This window comes from Coenobita brevimanus, chromosome 3 (assembly GCF_032717465.1).
Source record: "Coenobita brevimanus isolate Jiangsu-jjx chromosome 3, ASM3271746v2, whole genome shotgun sequence".
NCBI classification, from domain to species: domain Eukaryota; kingdom Metazoa; phylum Arthropoda; class Malacostraca; order Decapoda; family Coenobitidae; genus Coenobita; species Coenobita brevimanus.
In genome coordinates this window covers 4,325,700-4,348,413 of record NC_136956.1, presented here as the reverse complement: position 1 = coordinate 4,348,413, position 22,714 = coordinate 4,325,700, and the positions used below count along the sequence as shown (strand labels likewise).

The following is a 22,714-nucleotide window of genomic DNA, read 5'->3' as shown; positions in this document are numbered from 1 at the left end:
TACATATGGACGATACCAATACATTATTATTATTACATGGGGACAACACTGGTGGGGGTATATTGAGTCGGGAGAGTAAGGGGTAACTTAACTGTTACTTGCTGTGGCCGTTTTGTCATCTCTGTGATGGTGTTGATTTTCTCCATGATGGTGGAGGTCGGGTCTGGGAGTGGTAGGAAGGTGGGAGGAGGAGTGGCATCAGTCTCTGCTGGCAATGTGTCCAGGGCCGTCCTGATGACCTCACGCATCTGTCCAAACCAAGAGAAACATTAATGCTGGAGGCCCTGCTAACTATGAGCTAATGTACAGGTCACACATCAAAAGTTAATAATATTATGTCAGTATAAGTATGTTCATGTTGCTACAGAAGCCTGGTGGTACAAGTAGAAGGTAGCAACTGCCTACCTTCATGCTGGTGGTGACAGTGTTGACATCCGGGAACAATTCTTGGCACTTCTGCCTCCAGTCTTCAACCTCCATATTGCATAGGTCACTGTGGTGAATGGCTGTGATGACCTCCTGTGGTGTGTTGGCGTTCTGCAGACACTCCAATCTAGCCTCCAGTTGCTTCTCTCCTTCCTGTCCTTCTTGCTTCATGGCCACCACTCTGGCATCCTCCTCCTCTATCAGTGTCACAACTGTGGCACTGTCGTGTTTTAATTCCTCCAGCTTTTTCAGATGCTGAAGGTGCTGTTCTTTCCAGTTGGCCAGCCGGGTCCGGTACTGGTCCATCTGGGACTGGGTCTCTTGGCATCCAGTAACCACGTTCCCAGTACTGCTCTTCTGTTCCTCCACCATGGACCAAAGCTTCTTGCTCATCCCCTTGGGTCTCTTCTTTATTGTGTCACTTCCTGTTTTCACTGACATCTCTTTTTCTGATGCAAGATTTACACTTGGCATTTCACCAGCTGCACCTGCTTCCTGTACAAGCTGTACATTCTTAAGCCTTTTGATAAATGCCTCCATTCCGTAGCTTACAGGAAAATCATGCAGGGAGGGGGCAGGGTGGTTGACACGGCATCTGGGGCAGGTCAGCTGGTTGTCTATGGTCAACTCTAAGATGCATGGCGAACAGAAGGAGTGGCCACATGGCAGAGTGCGTGGTCGGCGCTCACTCACATCATAAGGGATGCAGCACACACTGCACTCCTCAGGATTGTTCTGTGCAATAACAATAACATTAATTCCTTACAAGTAACACACTGCTGACCTTACAAACTAAATGGGAGTTTTAAAATTCATAACTCACTAATGACAAGAGAGAAGGCAATAACATGAGCTTTACCATACTGTACAAGTGGTGGGCTAATGACAGTAATGTGAAAATGCCATAAAAGAATATGGCCTGTATCTGTAAGATGTACAGTAACACTAATATTAATAGTGAGAGACAGTACCGTAGTGAATACTGATCTTTTTATCTACAAACTGCATGTCCAACAACATATGAAATAAAAAACTCTGTACACTACTCCCGAACGTAACAACCTTTGTAAAGTACAGCAGAATGAATGAATGTGTGTGTGTGTGTGTGTGTGTGTGTTTCTCATTGCCTTAAGTAATAAAAGCACAGACCGTGTACTGTGAGCAGTTTAACAGTGAACTCACCATATTTGTAGTGGCGGCACTGTTGATTCTACCGTGACTGGTGACCTGGTAAAATATAAGAAAAGTAAATTCTTCCATAGGTTTAAGTTACCCATTACAGTATAAGATCCATTCCAGTATTATGGACTTCACTACCATGATGTCATTATACTGTATACTAGTGTTTGTGAACAAAAATTTGCAGGACTAACAAATAGCCTTTCCATCAAAAAAGTCTGCAAATATAACTATCTTTTTACCATACTGTTGCTGAGCCTACAACGAACAATTCTGACCAGAAAGTTGAAAAAATGATAGTCACATATCTTCGCCCGCCGCGATTTCCAATAATTTCGCTCTGTTCCGTTGCGCGCGATCACCAGATTTTTTTTTTTTTTTTTTTTTTTTTTGCACTCCCTGGACTTTCCCCGACCTAATGCAAAAACAATTACGTCGATATCTATTATCGTTCTTGTGAAAGAAGCAAACAAACGCACAGACACAGCATGACTACCATTTAGACTGTGGTTGCAGTGACATGGTTTTATTGGTTAAAGAACTCTGTATTAAGGGCTTCAATACCACGACGTCATTTTATAGTATGTCATGGTTCCAGTCACATGATTTTCTTGGTTATAGGACAGCCCTACTGTACACTGGAGTTAATGAGGGTTAACTCTAACAGCTCCTGCAACAAAAAATTATCTCCACTGTACAGCATCATATAAACTGTACACAGAAATAGATAGCACTGTCGTGAAGGGGTAACGTAAACAAACACCTGTCAATATTTCTTGTGTGTGTGTGTGTGTGTGTGTGTGTGTGTGTGTGTGTGTGTGTGTGTGTGTGTGTGTGTGTGTGTGTTTAAACATACACATTATCACACGTGAATGTGTTATTTAGCAGCCCCAATGTTATCTGGAAATGTGTACATGTTTACGGAGGTCTGTTATGTTGTGGTGGGTTATGTTATCTTATATTGTGCTGTAGGCTATTGTTTTCTGTTATAGTGCGAGGTTTGTAGTCGTGTAGTGTGTTGTGTTATGTTCTCGTTGTTTTGTGTTGTGGTGTAATGTGGGGTGATGTGTGTGGGTGTGTGTGTGTGTGTGTGTGTGTGTGTGTGTGTGTGTGTGTGTGTGTGTGTGTGTGTGTGTGTGTGTGTGTGTGTGTGTGTGTGTGTTTTTCTTTGTCATGTGGTCATGTGCTATGGTGTGTTATGTGTTGTGATGTGCTGTCTGCGGTTCTGTGTGGTATACATGCTGTGATGTGTTTTGGTATTCTTTGGTACTGTGGGGTGTATTATGATGGGTTTTGGTGCGACATATTATGTTGTTTCATTACAGATCGCTTGTTTATCAGGGTAACAATGTTCAACAGTACCATACACTACACTGCTTTAGCCTATAACACAGACCACAAGAATACACACTGTGGCTGACAAGTTTGCACTATTACCTACACACCACTGTACAAGACACCATGGTATTCAAATATAATAGCACAAACTCCTTCAATACAGTACCAGAAGCAGAAGGATTGTGAACTTATTTTAATTATACTTTATACTAAATGCTCCCACAAACAAACAAGCCTTACGCACCCACCTCACCAAATCATAAACCCAAACGCACACCCACTAACACCATAATCCCGCATCCACTCCACTGTACCTCACACCCACCCCCACCTCACCATTCCCAACACCCACACTCACTTCACCATACCCCACACCCACCCCACGATACACCACACCCACATCCAATCGACCGTGCCCCACACCTACACCAACCCAACCATACACACCCACACCCAACCAACCATATCCCACACCCATTCCTCCACACCCCACACCCGCACTAACACCATACCTTACCAGCGCCCACCACGCCATGTTAAACCCACACCCACCCCACCATACCCCACAACCACTAACAGCAAACCCCACCCACACCCACCACACCATATGTTAAACCCACACCCATCCCACCATACCATTCATCCAAACCCACCACACGATACCGGTACCCCACCCACACCCACCATACTATACGTTACTCCCACACCCACCATACCATACGTCACACCCACACCCACCCCACCATACCCTACACCCACACCCAATCCACTTTATCCTACATCCACACCCAACCCACCATACCCTACAGTCACACTTACCCAATTATTTTCTACATCCACACCCAACTCATACCTCACACCCACAACCACCCCAATATACCTAACACCTACCATACCATACCCACACCCACCAAAAAATACACACCATACCCCACACCCACTAACACCATACCTAACACCCACACCCACTTCAAAATACCACACACTCACACCCAGTCAACCATAACCCACACCCAAACCCACCTCACCACACCACGCACCCACACCCAACCTACGATATCCCCCCCACACATACCCCACCATACCCCCCCACACACACACTCCACCATACCCCTCACACACACACACACCACCATACCCCGCACCCACCCTACCATAGCCACACACACACACACACACACACCACCATGCCCCACACCGCCCTACCCCACACGAAAACCACTATACCCCACATTAATACCCCACACCCACATCATCATACCCACACCATCATTTCCCTCACCAGCACCACCATACCCCTTCCACACCCACCCCACCATACCCCACACCGATGCCAACACTCACCCCATAATATCTCATACCACCATACCCCACACTCACATACACCCCGCTATAACCCACAAAAACCTCACCCCACCATACCCCAAACCCACTCACCACACCATACCTGTCACCCACACCCACGATACTATGTTCCACACCACCACACCCCACACCACAACACCATGCCGTACACCCACAGCACCATACCCCACACTCATACCCATCCCAACATACCCCACACCGACACCTAACCAACCATACACGACACTTACACCTAACCTTCTATACCCCTCACCCAAACCTACCCGAACATACCCCACACCCTAACCTCATCCAACATACCCCACACCCAAACCTAACCCAACATATCCCACACCCACACCTGACCCAACATACCCCACACCCATACCTGCACCATCATACTTCACAACTACACTCACCACCATACCCCACAACCACCATACCCCACAACCACACACCACCATACCCCAAACCCGCACAACCTATCCCAGACCCACTCCACCATACCCTACACCCAAACCAATCCTACAATTCCCCAATCCCCGCACGCACACCACCATACCCCAACCCACACTATCATACCCCACACCCACACTAAGATCCCCACATCCAAACGCACACCACCATACCCTATTCCCACACCCACAGCACCATTCCACACACCCATACAAACACCACCATATCTCACACCCACACCACCATAGCTTACACCATACCAATCACCCATACCCACACCACCATAGCTTACACCATACCAATCACCCATACCCACACCACCATAGCTTACACCATACCAATCACCCATACCCACACCACCATAGCTTACACCATACCAATCACCCATACCCACACCACCATAGCTTACACCATACCAATCACCCACACCCACACCTGTTTACCCCAAGCCAATAATTAGGGTACCCCACACCCACACCAGTTTACCCCAATCCCACACCACTTTATCCCACACCCACACCAACATACATCACACCCACACCGGCATACCCCTCACCCACACCAAACCACCATACCCAATACTCACACCCTACCCTCCATACACCAGACCCATACCATCATACTTCATACCCACATCCACCCACATCACCATACCCCAAACAAACACCCACACCACCATACCAAACACCAACACAACACCACCACCACCATACCTCATAACCACACCCACACAACACCACCACCACCATACATCACAACCACACCCATACCATACCTCACACCCACACCACACCACCCTACCTCACACCCACACCAAAACACCATACTTCACACCCACACCATAATACTTCACACCCGCACACCACCAAACCTCACACCCACACCACACCACTATACCTCACAACCACACCCACCATCCGCTCGTCTCCCGGTGACGACTCCAGAGAGATGCCTGGAACCAATGTCTGACTCACTTCTTCATTTCTGCAACATTCGCAGCCTTCCCTCTAACTTTCTGTCAAATATCACCTCTCCTCCTCTAAACCTCGCCTTCTCTTCGTATCTGAGACTCAGCTGTCTGAGGCAACTGACAGCAAACCCTTCTCTGTTTCCTCCTACTTTCTCTATACTCATTTCAAAGCCAAAGGTACATGTTGTGTATATGTACGAAACGATTTATCTTGCTCTCATGTTCCTGAGCATGATTCTACTGAATTCTTTACTCTCTGGCTTCGGTTTTTCTGTCATTCTCTGACTAAATATATGTGTGCTGTTTACTTATCTCCTAATTCTACCATGAAAATTCTTCGACTATCTTACTTCTGCAATGGAAAACATTCTATCCGTTTCTCCTTTCTCTTAAATCTCCATTCTACGAGATTTCAATATTCACCACCACCTTTGGTTCTCTTCTCCTTTCACTGATCCACCTGGTGAACAAACCTACATCTTCTCTATCCTTAATGACCTAGAGCAGCTTTTACAGCACCCTACCTGTATCCCTGACTGCCTTGGAAAGAGCTCCAACATACTTGACCTCTTTCTTACAAAAATCCTTCAGCTTACACTGTTAATCTTTCCTCTCCATTGGGCTCCTCCGATCACAACCTAATTACCTTGACCTGTCCTATTGCTCTGGTACAGCCTGTGGACCCTCCAAAGAACCGCCGACTGTGGCAATTTGGCGCTGCGGATTGCGAGGCCCTCAGGCAGTACTTCTTTGATTTTCCCTGGAATGATCATTGCTTCCATGGCCGGGAGCTATCTCAGTGTGCATTGCACTTTACGGAGGTTATTCCCTCGGGCATGGAGGCATACAGTCCCTTCTCATATCCTTTGACTAATGCAAGAAAGCCTTGACTTAATCACACTTGTTCTAAAGCTGTCCGCAACAAGGAGAGGGCCTATAAATGGTACCAGAACCAACCCACCCCTGAATTACATCTTGACTGTGTTTCTGCCCGGAATCATTTTAAGTCTATTCATCGCTCTGCTAAAAATAATTTCATCCGTACTAAATGCTCTCAACTCTCCAACTTGAATTCTTCCTGCTCCTTCTGACACCTTGCCAAAAACCTTTCTAACAACTTTACCTCATCATCCTTCCCTCCTCTTTTCTATTCTGATGGCTTTGTAGCTATATCTTCTACTGATAAAGCAGATCTCTTTGCTCAGACTTTCTCCTCCAATTCCACCTTAGACGATTCCGGTGCTGTTCCTCCCTCTCTTCCCCCCTCTGACTTCCTCATGGCTGACATTAAAATGTCTTCAGCTGATGTATTTTCTGCTATCACTGGCCTTAATACTAACAAGGCATATGGGCCTGATGGAGTCCCTCCTGTTGTCCTCAAGAACTGTGCTTTTGTGCTTACACTCTGCCTAGGTAAACTCTTTCGCCTCTGTCTGTGAACTTGTACCTTTCCTTCTTGCTGGAAGTTTCCTCTCATTCAGCCAGTCCCAAAGAAGGGTGACCATTCCCAACCCTCCAACTCTCGTCCAACTGCTTTAAAATCCTGTCTCAAAAGTTCTTGAGTCAATTCTTAACAGAAAAAATTTTAAAGCATCTTTCCTGTCACAACCTTCTTTCTGATCATCAGTATGGGTTCTGTCAGGGACGCTCCACCAGCGATCTTCTCACCTACCTTTCAGACTCCTGGTCATCCTCCTTTCGGGACTTTGGCGAAAGCTTTGCCATTGCACTTGGCATCTCAAAGGCTTTTGATCGAGTCTGGCATAAATCTTTAACTTCCAAACAGCCCTCTTACAGTTCCTATCCTTCTATCTCTACCTTCATCTATAGCTTCCATTCTGGTCGTTCTATAGCCGCTGTTGTAGATGGCCATCGTTCTTCTCCTAGAACTATCAACAGTAGTGTTCCTCAGGGCTCTGTCCTATCACCGACTTTTTTCCTTTTATTCATCAATGACCTTCTAAGCTGTACATCTAACCCCATCCACTCGTACACTAATGATTCCACCCTTCACCATTCTATTCGGTTTCCGCAACGTCTATCTCAACAGTTACTTCAACAAACAAAGGATGAGGCTATGGCACACCTAATGTCTGACTTGGCTCGTATCTCTGGGTGGGGTAAAAATAACCTTGTTATTAATGCATCACAAACTCAGTTTTTACACCTATCAACCCAACACAATCTTCCACAGGTGTACCCACTAATGTTTAATAATATCCAGCTCAATCCTGCATCATCCTTGAGCATGCTTGGGGTTTCATTCACTGAGAACTTATCTTGGAAAGATATTGCATCTCTTGTAAAATCTGTTTCCAGGAGATTAGGTGTGCTAAGCCGACTCCATACCTTCTTTGCCCCTGCACAATTGTTGACTTTATACACGGGTTCTATTCACTCCTGTGTAGAGTACAACTCTTATGTGTGAGGAGGCTCCCCACACGCAGCTCTTCTCAACAGGGAAGAGTCAAAGTCCTTTCGTCTCATCAACTCTCCTTCTCTTACCGGCTCCCTTCAACCTCTGTCTCTGCCACACTGTTGCATCTTTATCTCTTTTCTATCGCTACTTCAATGGTCACTGCTTCTCTGAACTGTCTGCTTGCATCCCTCCACCTCTACGACGGGCACGTAGCACCCGTCTAGCAACAAACTCTCATCCCTTTTCTGTCCAACTCTTAGACTCTAATGCAAGAGTTAACCGTTACTCCCAGTCCTTCATTTATGCAACAGGTCAACTCTGGAACTGTCTCCCTCTGTCTGTATTTCCTACTTCCTATGAACTCCAGTCTTTCAAACGCAGTGTGTCCAGGCATCCTGAAACGAACGGATGTTGAATTTGGCTCTCTTTTGTATTGTTTTTGTATTTTTTCTTGGAAGGAACAGTTTGCGGGCCCCTAACCTTCGGTTCCTTCTATCTTGCATTAAAAAAAAAAAACGCCATGCCTTACACCAACACCAGTATACTCCTCACGCACACCCACACCACCATACCCCACACCTAGAACCCATAAAAAACACCGACACCCACACCACCATACCCCACACCTAGAACCCATAAATAACACCGACACCCACACCACCATACCCCACACCTAGAACCCATAAATAACACCGACACCCACACCACCATACATCACACCCAGACCAACACCACCATACCACACAGCAACACCATCATAACTCACCCACACCCACCCCACCATGCCCCACACTCACATCCACCCAACCATTTCCCTTGCCCAAACCACCATAGCCTACTTCACACCCAGCCCCACACCATCATGCCGCGCAGCCACGCCACAATACTGCACATCTACACCCACACCACCATACCCCACACCCTCACCCATACCATCATGTCACACCCACACCATCATCATGATACCCCACATCAACATTGATCTCATCAAACCTCACACCCAAACCACCACACCCCACACCTACAACCACCCCACTATGCACAACACCCACACCCACCCCATCATACCCCAAACCCACACCCACCCCAGCATACCCAACACCCACACCCATAACGCCATCCCCCACACCCATAACCATACCACCATACCCCACAAACACACCCACATTACCTTACCCTTCACCTACACAAACACCACAATACCTCTCACCCACACACACCCCACCATCCCCCACACCCACCCCACCATATCCCACACCCACAACCAAACAACCATTCCCCACACCCACCCCAAAATATACTACAGCCACACCACCATACCCCACACCCACATCCACACCACCTTATCCCACACTCATCACATCATACCCTACTACACCATCATACCCACGTCAAAACCACCATATGCCACACCCATACCACCATATCCCTCACCCACACCACCACACCTCACACCCACATCAACTCCAAATACCCCAAACCAGCACCACAATACACCACGCCCACATTCATACCACCATACCACACACCCACATCACCATACCCTACAATCCACACCCACCCCATACCCCACACCCACCCCACCATACCCCATACCTACTGTACACACATCCCACCATACCCTCCCACACCCACACCACCATACCCCACACCCACCCCACTATACCCTACACCCACATCCATACCACCCCCATACCCTACATCCATACAACCATACCCGATACCCACACCAGGATACCCCACACCCACATCTTCATACACAATATCCATACCCAGTCCACCATACCCCACACCTACACCCACCCCACTATACCCCAAACCAACACCACCATACTCCATATCCACACCCCACACCATACCTAATACCCGAACCCAATCACCACCATACCCTTCACTCATACCCACACCTACATCCATACCACCATACCCCTACTAACATCCACACCACCATACCCCCCACTAATGTCCACACCATCGTAGCCCTGACCCACACCCACCTCCATACCACCAAACTTGGGGCTTATCTTGGAAAGATCATATTACATCTCTTGTAAAATCTGCTTCCAAGAGATTGGGCGTGCTAAGCCGACTCCGTTCCTTCTTTACCCCTGCACAACTGTTGACTCTATACAGAGGTTTTATCTGCCCCTGCGTGGAGTACAACTCTCATGTATGAGGAGGCTCCACACAAACAGCTCTTCTCAATAGGGTGGAGTCAAAGGCTTTTCGTCTCATTAACTCTCCTCCTCTTACTGACTTCCTTCAACCTCTGTCTCTTTGCCGCATTGTTGCATCTTTATTTCTCTTCTATCCCTACTTCAATGGTCACTGCTCCTCTGAACTGTCTGCAAGCATTCCTCCACCTCTACGACGGGCGCGTAGCACCCGTCTAGCAGCAAACTCTCATCCCTTTTCTGTCCAACTCTCTAATGCAAGAGTTAACCGTTACTCCCAGTCCTTCATTTATGCAACAGGTCAACTTTGGAACTGTCTCCTCTGTCTGTATTTCCTGCTTCCTATGATCTCCAGTTTTTCAAACGCAGTGTGTCTAGGCATCTTGAAAAAATCGGATCTTGAATTTGGCTCTCCCTTGTATTTTGTTTTTCTCTTGGAAGGAACAGTTTTGCGGGCTTGTTGCCTTTGGTTCCTTCTTCCTTACATAAATAAAAAAAACACACACACACACCCGCACCTCCACCACAATACCAAACACCCATACCCATACCACCATACCCTTCAACCACTGCCACACCACCATACCCGACACCCACACCCCCATCGCGATATCATTTACCCACACGCACCATCCCAAATCTCTCACTCACACCATCACCACTACTACCCCTCACCCACACCACCATACCCCTCACCCACACCACCATACCCCTCACCCACACCACAATACCCCACCCCAACCTCACCATATCTCATGCCCACACCCACCATAACCTACACCCACACCACCATACCTCTCACTCTCATCACAATACCACACCCACACACACACCACCATACCTCTAACTCTTACCCCCACCAAGATACTACTGTACACCCTCACCCACACTACCATACCCCTCATTCTCACCCTCATCACGATACCACACCCACACTACTATACCCAACACCCACACTCATACACTCTGAGGCCATTTACAATCACACCTCACTCGTATATTTGTCACCACCACCACTACCATTATCACTGTTATCACCACCACCACCATAAATACCACTGCCACCACCAATACCACTACCACCACCACCACCACTATCACCACGATCATCACCACCAAAAATACACCTCACTCGTATATTTGTCACCACCACCACTCACCACCACCACCAGCACTACCACCACCATCACTACCACCACAAATACCACTGCTACCACCAATACAACTATCACCACCACTATCACCACCATCACCACAACCAAAACTACCAATGCTACCACTAATACCACTACCCCCACCAATACCACTACACCACCAATACTATTACCACCATGACCACTAATGTAACCACCAATACCACCAATGCTACCATCAATACCACTACCACGACCACCACCACCACCACCGTGTGCAGTGAATAAGCACTGGAGAAACGCATCAGAGCCTCAAGGTAACACCTCCCTCACTCCCTTGTTCCCTCCCTCCACTCTCCTGCCTGCCTGTCTATCTCCTTGCCTGTCTTCCCGTCTGCATGCCTACCTAACTGCCTAGATGCCTTCCTCCCTGTCTGCTCCGTTTGTCTGCCTCCCTGTCTGCCTGCAGGGATGCCACCCTCCTGCCTTTCTGTTTGTTCGTTTCCTCTCTCTCTCTCTCTCTCTCTCTAATTCCATTCCACCTCCTTACCTTTAACTATCTATCTATTTCATGTAGATTTAAGCAATAAAAATAACGGGTACAGCAGTGTTGCCAAATGGAAATTATAGAAATCCGCTAAATTGACACCGAAAGTGGTAAAATCTGCCAAACTGGGTGGACTAAGGAAAACCTCGCTAGTCAGGAAATACATATATATATATATATATATATATATATATATATATATATATATATGTGTGTGTGTGTGTGTGTGTGTGTGTGTGTGTGTATAAATATATATATACTGTAATTTTAGAATTGTATCATTAATTTTAACTAAAATTGCTTGATAAACAAAAATTCAAGACAGCGCTCCTCACTGCAGCGTATCCAGACGTATGATCAATAGCCACAACTCCCTAAGCAATGGGTGGCCAACCAGTCGATCGCAACCCTTGAAGTATATCGCATGATTCAGTAGCCTTGGCAAGTTAAACTTAATGATTTATCATACAAAAGGTGCCATATAGAAATCATATTAAATTTTAAAGCATAGTTATTGGGGTATCATTATAAATAATTATTAATAATGGGATAATCTAGGAACAGAATGTCATTATGAAAACATCAGAACCATACGTATGTATAAACTTTGTGCGGCGCCTCTGCCTTGGCGCCTCCACTATACGATTATGTGTCGGAACCGGAACCTGACAGGAAACATTCGCGTTCGTTCACACGGGGTTGGTGCTGGCCTGCTCCTTGTCAGGAAATTACTCAAGTTCTCGTCATTAGTAAGCTAAACCTAAATGAGTATATGCTTTTATATGTTTAAGAGAACGGGATAAAATTATTGGATGTGGGTATCATGGGTACAAATGAGTGGAGCAGATCGCAAGGGTAACTGTGGAAGAAGTAGATCACATCATGCAAAAAAGTTGGCCAGCCCTGCCCTAAACAAACAACAACAACGCTTTCTTGTGTAACAATAAATCTCGTCACAGTTTCATCCCTAAATCTGATAATGCGAAAAAAGTATGCATATACATTGCATTGCTTACGATTCGCTCATTACAATCACTGTTATTGCCTCCGAGGCGCTTTTATTCAACCTCGAGATACAGCCATTTACGAGCGTTTTTAAATGTTTAGCGTCAAGAAGTCTGGTTCTGCTAAAGAGATCTGTAAACAATTTTGAGAACATCTGGAATTTTTGTACTTTTATATGGTGAATTTTATAGATTACTCTGTTTATCGACATTCTAAGCTTTTTGAGGGCAAGTTTAAAGATGTTTGAGGCGTTGTATTTGGTAACATCTGTCAGCGTCCTCCACGCCATCCTCTTCCTTACGCTCCCCATCGTTCCCTCGTTTAAAAAACGATATAACCAGAATGTATGAGAATATTTAGGGGCAATATGCAAAATAAGTCGCTAAGGAAGAGGTGCTACGAAACCTCCAATGCCTCTTACACAGTTTGGCCACATCCTTCCCGTCTTCCTCCCTTTCAGTTTTCTCTCCCTGAAGTTATACCCTTTCTTTCACACCACACACATAACTTCCAACAATCTACTGTCAACTGTTAAGGTGTAAAAATGCATAAACTGCAAAGCAAGAGGGGCTGAGAAGTTTGGTATTACATCTAACTCATCCACCTCTCCGTCATCCCCGGCCCTCTCTCTCTCTCTCTCTCTCTCTCTCTCTCTCTCTCTCTCTCTCACAAACAAATATTATGTTTATCAACAACCGATCCACCATATACTACTGTTCATTCTCTGCGCAAGAAACAACTCACGTGATGTGTTCGTGACCAAGGAGATCTCACCAGCAATCACAAAGGCAGCCACACCTACACTGACTCAGTAAACATGATCATTCTCTTGCCTCAGCCAAGTTCGCTAATATCGCTTAACTTGGCTAGAGTATTGCTTAACGCATGAAATGCCAGAAAATTGCAATAACAATAGATAACATTCCTGGAATAAGGCGAAAACTTTAGTGAAATCACGAAATATTGCTTGATGTCTTGTAGTTAAGCGGTCAAAAATTACCGCTAGTGTAGGTTAAATCTAGCTCAAAACTCGCTGAATTGGCAACACAGCATTATATCTTGTCCCCGTCATCAGTACCACTGAGACCCGTACCATTCCCGTCCACTAATACTCTTACTACTACCATCGACACGTACAGGTACCATTCTAATACCAGACACGTCCACTAGCACTACCATTACTACCACTGACTCACATACCATTCCCGTACCATCCACCTCAACCAGCACTGTCATTACTGCTACTGACTCACCTGTCATTCCTGTTCCAGACACGTCCACTACCACCATCACTACCATTACTACTACTACCACCACTACCATCACTATTACTACTACTACTACTACCACCACAACCACTACCAGCACTACTACCATTGCCAGTATCACCACTACCATCACTACAACTAGCACCACTACTACCACTAAAACGACTACCATCACTACTACTACCACTACTACCTGTACGATCACCGCCACCACTACCACCAGGGATAGGGAAGGGAAGAAGGTAGAGGGAGTGAGGAAGGGAAGAAGCAGGGATATGACAAGAGACAGACAGACAGAGACAGGGAAGATGGGGAAAGAGAGGAGAGACGGAGGAGAGGGATAGGGAGAGGGAGGGAGGGGGGGGAAGAAGAATGAGAGAGGGAGGGAAGAAGCGAAGAGGAAGGAAGGAAAGGAGAAGAGGGGGATTGGGGAGAGGGAGGGAGGGAGGGAAAAGGGAAAGAAGAAAGATTGTGGGAAGGAAGAAGAGGGGAAAGAGAGGGAAGAGGGGGTAGCCTACAAGGAAAAGGAGGAAGGTAAGTAGGGGAGAGGGAGAGGGAAGTAGGGTGGAGGGGAGAGGGAGAGGGAAGTAAGGAGGAAGGGTGGAGGAGAAAAGGGGAGAGGGAGAGTGAAATGGGGAGGAATGGTGGAAGGGAGAAGGATTTGGAATGGGGATGGGTGAGTGGGAAGGAGGGAGGGGAACGTGGGAGGAGGGAGAGAGGGAGGGAGGTAGGAATAATGGAAGAGGGAGGAGAGGGATTCAATTCTGCCCGACAACACCGCTTTTGGTACGTATGATAACTTTCTGCAAGTATGTTACAAAAATCCATCTGGGGGTGTTTAGATGCAGAGAGTATTTAGGTCTAAGCTATATAAAATCGTAGCGTAAGAATAATAATAATTTAATCGCAATCATCATCATTTTGCTTGCCATCAATGTTAAGTAATTTTGTTTTGTTGTGTAGTTCGTTTTTCAGATCAATGTGGCAACATTGTCTATTCTTAATTTAAAGATGTTATATTTCATTACGCTTGTTCTTACTAGGCATAACACTTCAGGCCCGTATCCTTTATTTTGTTAATCAGCTTTCCTGTGGATCCTGGTAAGGATAATCCTAATATCGCCACCTGGACACTGCATGCACCCCGACCATCTTTTCAGGGAAGAGGAACGCCTGGAACTCATTCTGTGCAAGTCTCTCTTCTCCAGTTCCACTACCCGGATTTGGCGGTATATGAAGACGATGACTGGCCACCCTACCACATACTCCTTCCCCCTCCGTCACGACAGTATCAGCTTATTGGACGACTTGTCAAAGGCTGAGTTTTTTGCATTATCAAACTCAGTTTAGCCGCCCACCTGCTTTCTCATTTTCATTTACCTATGGAGAAGAGATTGAGTGGAGTATCTCGACACCATTTGGCTCTGATCTGGGTTGCCCATTCCAAGACTTTGGGCTGACCAGGGCACTAGCCACCCTGCCTTCTGGCCAGGCTATGGGCCAAAACATGGTGGCCAGTGAGTTCTTGCATTACCTTCCTCCTCAGCTACTGTATACCCTCGTGAACATCTTGAACCACAGTTGGTGTCAAGGGGTTTTCCTGAGGGACTGGAAAGAATCTACGCTATTGCCATTCCCAAAACCCCACACCCACATCATCATACCCTATACCCATACCCACTCCACCATACCCCACACCCACACCGAACTCACTATACCCCACACCCAAACCACCATACTGCATACCCATACTCACATCATACCCAACACCCAAACCCAAACAATCACCACCATACTGCTCATCCACACCACCATGCCCCACATCCACACCACTACACCCCCCACTAACATCCATACCACCATAACGCCCATTAACATCCACACCACCATACCCCCCACTAACATCCACACCACCATACCCCCCACTGACACCCACACCACCGTACCCCTCACCCATACCACGATACCCCTAACCCATACTCACTCCCAGACCACAAAACCTCACACCCACACCATCATACGCTTCACCCATACTTACTCCCACACCACCAAACCTCACACCCACACCATAATGTCTCAAGTAATCTCACACCACTATACCCAACACCCACACTAAAATCACAATATCATTCACGTACACCCACAGCACCATACCCTCCACCTATCCCACCATACTCCACACCAACCTCACCATATCTCACGCCCACTTCCACACCCACCATAACCCATAGTCACTCATCCAAAAACAACCTACACCCACACCTTCACCCGCCCCACCAAACCTCACATTCATTCACCTCACGATATCCAACACCCATACCACCATACCCCACACTAACAATCATTCCACCATAACCCCTACTAACGTCCACACCGCCATACCCCACACTAAATCTACAGCACCATACCCCCCACTAACACCCACACCACCGTACCCCTCACCCATACCACAATACCCCTCACCCACACTCACTCCCACACCACCAAACCTCACACCCACACCATCATACCCCTCAATTACACCCACACCACTACACACAACACAAACACTCCTATCACGGTATCATTCACCTACACCCACACCACCATACCCTACACCTACCCCACCATAACCCACACCAACCTCACCATATCTCACGTCCACATACACACCCACCATAACCCACAGTCATCCATTCCACACCCTCACTCACCCCATCAAACCTCACACCCACATATTCACCCACCCCACCATACCCCACACCCACACCACCACAGCCCACACCCACAGCATCATACCTCTTACCCACACCCCCACCACCATACCATACACCCACACCCCCACCACCATACCATACACCCCAACCCCCACCATCACACCATACACCCACACTCATTCCATCTGAGGCCAATTACCTCACTTGTATATTTATGCCTCCTTGCATTCTTGAAACATTCATCAGTACCCTACTGTGTCATCACCAACACCACTACCACCATCATCACCACTTCCACAGCCACCACCACTACCACAGCCACCACCACTACCACAACCATCACCACTACCACTAGCACCACTACCACCACCACCACCACTACCATCACCGCCACCACTACCACCACCACCACAACTATCACCACCATCAACACCACCAGAAATACCATTGGTAGCACTACCAATACCACTATCACCACCATGACCACTACCAAAATCACCACCAATACCACCAATGCTACCACCAATACCACTACCACAATCACCACAACCACTAGCACCACCAACACCGCGTGCAGTGAACAAGCATTGGAGAAAGGAATCACAGCGCCTCAAGGTCACACCTCCCTCACTCCCTTGTTCCTTGCCTCCACTCTCCCTTTCCTGCCTGCCTGTCTATCTTCTTGCTTGCCTGCCTTCCTGTCTGCCTTCCCGTCTGCATGCTAACTAACTGCCTGGATGCCTTCCTCTCTGTCTGCTCCCTGTTTGCCTGCCTCCCTGTCTGTTTGCAGGGATGCCACCAAGCCTGCCTTTCTGTTTCTCTCTCTCTCTCCACTTTCTTACTCATAACTATCATACAGCACTAATCACAGCAGAATATCCAGACATATGATGAATAGCCACAACTCATACCCTAAGCCAGGGGTGACCAACGAGTCGATCGCAACCCTTTTGAAGTCTATCGCATGACTCAGCAGCCTCGGTAAGTTAAACTTAACAATTTATCATACATAAGGTGCCATACAGAAATGTTTTAAAGCATAATTATTGGGGTAATATTATAAGCTATTACTAATAATAATGGATAATCTAGGAATACACTGTCAATGCAAAAACATCAGGACCATACGTATGTACAAACTTTGTGCGGCGCCTCCCCTATACGAATATGTGGTGCAACCGCAACCTGACAGGAAACATTCGCGTCCGTCGTCACGGGGTTGGAGCTGGCCTGCTCCTGGTCAGGAAATTGCTGAATACGTTCTCGTCAGTAATAAGCTAAACCTAAATGAGTATATGCTTCTATATGTTTACAAATACGGGATAAAATTATTGGATGTGGGTATTATGGTTACAAATGAGTGTAGATCACAAGGGTAACTGTGGAAGAAATAGATCACATCATGCAAAAAGTTAGTCACCCCTGCCCTAAACAAACAAGCTCGCTTTCTTGTGTAGCAATAAATCTCGTCACGATGTTTTATCCCTAAATTTGATAATGCGAAAAAAGTATGCATATTATATTGCTTACGATTCGCTCATTACCATCACTGTTATTGCCAGAGAAACATTTTTCTTCAACGTCGAGATATTTACCTCCAATTCCAACCGTTTTTTAATGTTTAGTGTCAAGAAGTCTTGTTCTGTTAAAGACATCTGTAAACAATTTTGAGAATATCTGGATTTTTTTTTACTTTTATATGGTGATTTTTAAAGATTTTTTTTGTTTATCGACATTCTACACTTTTTGAGAGCAAGTTTAAAGATGTTTGAGGCGTTGTATTTGGTAACATCTGTCAGCGTCCTCCACGCCATCCTCTCCCTTACGCTCCATATCATTGTCATTTTAAAAAATGATGTAACTAGAATATATATGAGAAAACTTAGGAGCATTATGCAGATTAAATCGCTAAGGAAGAGGTGCTACGAAACCTCCCATGCCTATTAGTATATACGGTATGGCCACGCCCTTCCCGTCTTCCTCCCTTTCCATCTTCTTTCCCTCAAGTTATACCTATCTTTAACACCACACACATAACACCACACACATAACAATCTCTCTACTGTCAAGTGTTAAGGTGTAAAAATGCATAAACTGCAAAGTAAGAAGGGCTGACAAGTTTTGTATTACATCTTACTCATCCACCTCCGTCACCCCCGCCTCTCTCTCTCTCTCTCAAATATTAACACTCTGTTCATCAACAACTGATCCACCATATCCTGTTGTTCCTTCTCTTCGGCAACAAACAACTCACGTGATAGGTATTCGTGGCCAAGGAGATCAGACCTACTATCACAAAGGCAGCCGCTTCAACACTGAGTCACTGACTCCACTCGTAACACATGATCATTCTCTTGCCCCAGCCAAATTCGCTAATATCCCTTAACATGCAAAGACACAGATAGAGTATTGCTGAACGCATGATATGCCAGAAAATGGCAATAAAAATAGATAACATTCCTGGAATAAGGCGAAAACTTTAGTGAAATCACGAAATATTGTTTGATGTCTTGTAGTTAAGCGGTCAAAAACTACCGCTATTATAGGTTAAATCTAGCACAAAACTCGCTGAATTGGCAACACAGCATTATATCCTGTCCCCGTCATCACTACCACTGAGACCCGAACCATTCCCGTCCACTAATACTCTTACTACTACCATCGACACCTACAGGTACCATTCTAATACCAGCCACGTCCACTAGCACTACCATTACTACCACTGTCTCACATACCATTCCCGTACCATCCACCTCCACCAGCACTGTCATTACTGCTACTGACTCACCTGTCATTCCTGTTCCAGACACGTCCACTACCACCATCATCACTACCATCAATACTACCATCATCACCACCACTACCACAACTACTACTACCACCACTGCCATCACTACTACTACTTCTACCACCAGCACTACTACTATTACTACTACTACTACCACCAACACTACCATCACTACTACTACTACTACTACTACCACCACCTCCACTACCATTACGACCACTACCAGCGCTACTACCATTGCCACTATCGCCACAACCACTACCATCACCACAACTAGCACCACTACCACCACTAAAACGACTACCATCACTACTACTACCACTACTACCTGTACGATCACCGCCACCACTACAACCAGGGATAGGGAAGGGAAGAAGCGAGAGGGAATGAAGGGGGAGAAAAGCAGAGATATAACGAGAGAGAGAGAGAGAGAGAGAGAGAGAGAGAGAGAGAGAGAGAGAGACAGACAGACAGACAGACAGACAGGGAAGATGGGGAAAAAGAGGAGGAAGAGACGGAGGAGCGGGATAGGGAGAGGGAGGGAGGGAGGGAAGAGGAATGAGAGGGAGGGATGAAGCAAAGAGGAAGGAGAAGGAGGAGAGGGGGATTGGGGAGAGGGAGGGAGGGAAGAGGGGAAGAGGAAAGATTGTGGGAAGGAAGAAGAGGGGAAAGAGAGGGAGGAGGGGGTACAAGGAAAAGGAGGAAAGTCAGTAGGGGAGAGGGAGAGGTAAGTAGGGTGGAGGGGGGAGGGAGGGGGAAGTAAGGAAGAAGGGTGGAGGAGAAAAAGGGTGAGGGAGAGTGAAATAAGGAGGAATGGTGGAAGAGAGAAGGATTTGGAATGGGGATGGGTGAGTGGGAAGGAGGGAGGGGAACGTGGGAGGAGGAAGAGGGAGAGAGGGAGGGAGGTAGGGAATAATGGAAGAGGGAGGAGAGGGATTCAATTCTGCCTGACATCACCGCTTTTGGAACGTACAGTATGATAACTTTCTGCAAGTATGTTACAAAAATCCATCTGGGGGTGTTTAGATGCAGAGAGTATTTAGGTCTAAGGTATATAAATTCGTAGCGTAACAATAATAATAATTTCATCGTCATCATCATCATCATCATTTTGCGAGCCATCAATGTTGAGTAATCTTGTTTTGTTGTGTAGTTCGTTTTTCAGATCATTGCGGCAACATTGTTTATTTTTAATTTCAAGATGGTATATTTCATTATGCTTGTTCTTACTAGGCATAACACTTTCGGCCTGTATCCTATTATTGTTAATCAGCTTTCCTGTGGATCCTGGTAAGGATAATCCTAATATCGCCACCTGGACACTGCATGCACCCCGACCATCTTTTCAGAGAAGAGAAACGCCTGGAACTCATTCTGTGCAAGCCTCTCTTCTCCAGTTCCACTACCCGGATTTGGTGGTATATGAAGACGATGGCTGGCCGCCCTACCACGTACTCGTTCCCGCTCCGTCACGACAGTATCAGCTTACTGGACGACTTGTCAAAGGCTGAGTGCATTATCAAACTCAGTTTAGCCGCCCACCTGCTTTCTCCTTTTCATTTACCTATGGAGAGGAGATTGAGTGGAATATCTCGACACCATTTGCCTCTGATCTGGGTTGCCCATTCCAAGCCTTTGGGCTGACCAGGGCACTGGCCACCCTGCCTTTTGGCCAGGCTGTGGGCCCAGACATGGTGGCCAGTGAGTTCTGGCACCACCTTTCTCCTCAGCTACAGTATACCCTCGTGAACATATTGAACCACAGTTGGTGTCAAGGGGTTTTCCTGAGGGACTGGAGAGAATCTACGCTATTGCCATTCCCTAAACCCCACACCCACATCATCATACCCTATACCCATACCTAGTCCACCATACCCCACACCCACACCGTTCACTATACATTACACCAAAACCACCATATTACATACCCAAACTCACATCATACCCGACACCTAAAGTCAAACAATCACCACCATACTGCTCACCCATACCCAAACCCCCCCCACACACCATCATACCCCACAAGTACACCCACACCACCATGCCCTACATCCAGACCACTATACCCCCACTAACATCCATACCACCATAACGCCCACTAACATCCACACCACCATACCCCCCACTAACATCCACACCACAATACCCCCCACTAGCACCCACACAACCGTACCCCTCACTCATATCACGATACCCCTAACCCATACTCACTCCCAGACCACAAAACCTCACACCTACACCATCATACGCTTCACCCATACTTACTCCCACACCACCAAACCTCACACCCACACCATCATACGTCTCAAGTAATCGCACACCACTATACCCAACACCCACACTCCCATCACAATATCACTCACCTACACTCACACCACCATACCCTCCACCTATCCCACCATATCCCACACCAACCTCACGATATATCATGCCCACATCCACACCCACCATAAACCAGTCACCCATCCCAACAAACCCTACACCCTCACCTTCACCCGCCTCACCAAACCTCACACCCACACATTCAGCCACCCCACCATACCCCACACTGACATCCATACTACCATAACCTCCACTAACATCCACACCACCATACCCCACACTAAATCTACAGCATCATACTCCCCACTAACACCCACACCACCGTACCCCTCACCCATACCACCATACCTCTCGCCCACACTCACTCCCACACCGTCAAACCTCACACCCACACCATCATACCTCTGAAGTATTCCCACACCACTACCAACACCCACACTCCCAAAACAATATCATTCACCTACACCCACACCACCATACCCTACACTTAAAACACCATACCCCACACCAAGCTCACCATCTCACGCTTACATCCACACCCACCATAACTCACACCCGCACCACCATAACCCACAGTCATCCATCCCAGCAAACCCTATACCCACACCCTCACCCATCCCATCAAACCTCACACCCACAAATTCACTCA

General features: G+C 46.8%; 1 protein-coding gene across 1 annotated transcript in view; it reads right to left on the bottom strand.

Moving 5' to 3' along the window:
* LOC145393656 (uncharacterized) overlaps positions 1-22,302 on the bottom strand; it is a 29,904-nt gene extending 7,602 nt beyond the window's left edge. The window contains exons 1-5 of the mRNA XM_080267713.1: positions 22,107-22,302; positions 18,096-18,217; positions 1,609-1,653; positions 406-1,161; positions 99-248 (exon numbers count right to left, since the gene is read on the bottom strand). Coding sequence (XP_080123839.1) covers positions 99-248; positions 406-1,161; positions 1,609-1,653; positions 18,096-18,217; positions 22,107-22,302 — 1,269 coding nt within the window. The remainder of the gene's footprint in view (positions 1-98; positions 249-405; positions 1,162-1,608; positions 1,654-18,095; positions 18,218-22,106) is intronic.
* Between the last annotated feature and the right edge of the window lie 412 nt (positions 22,303-22,714).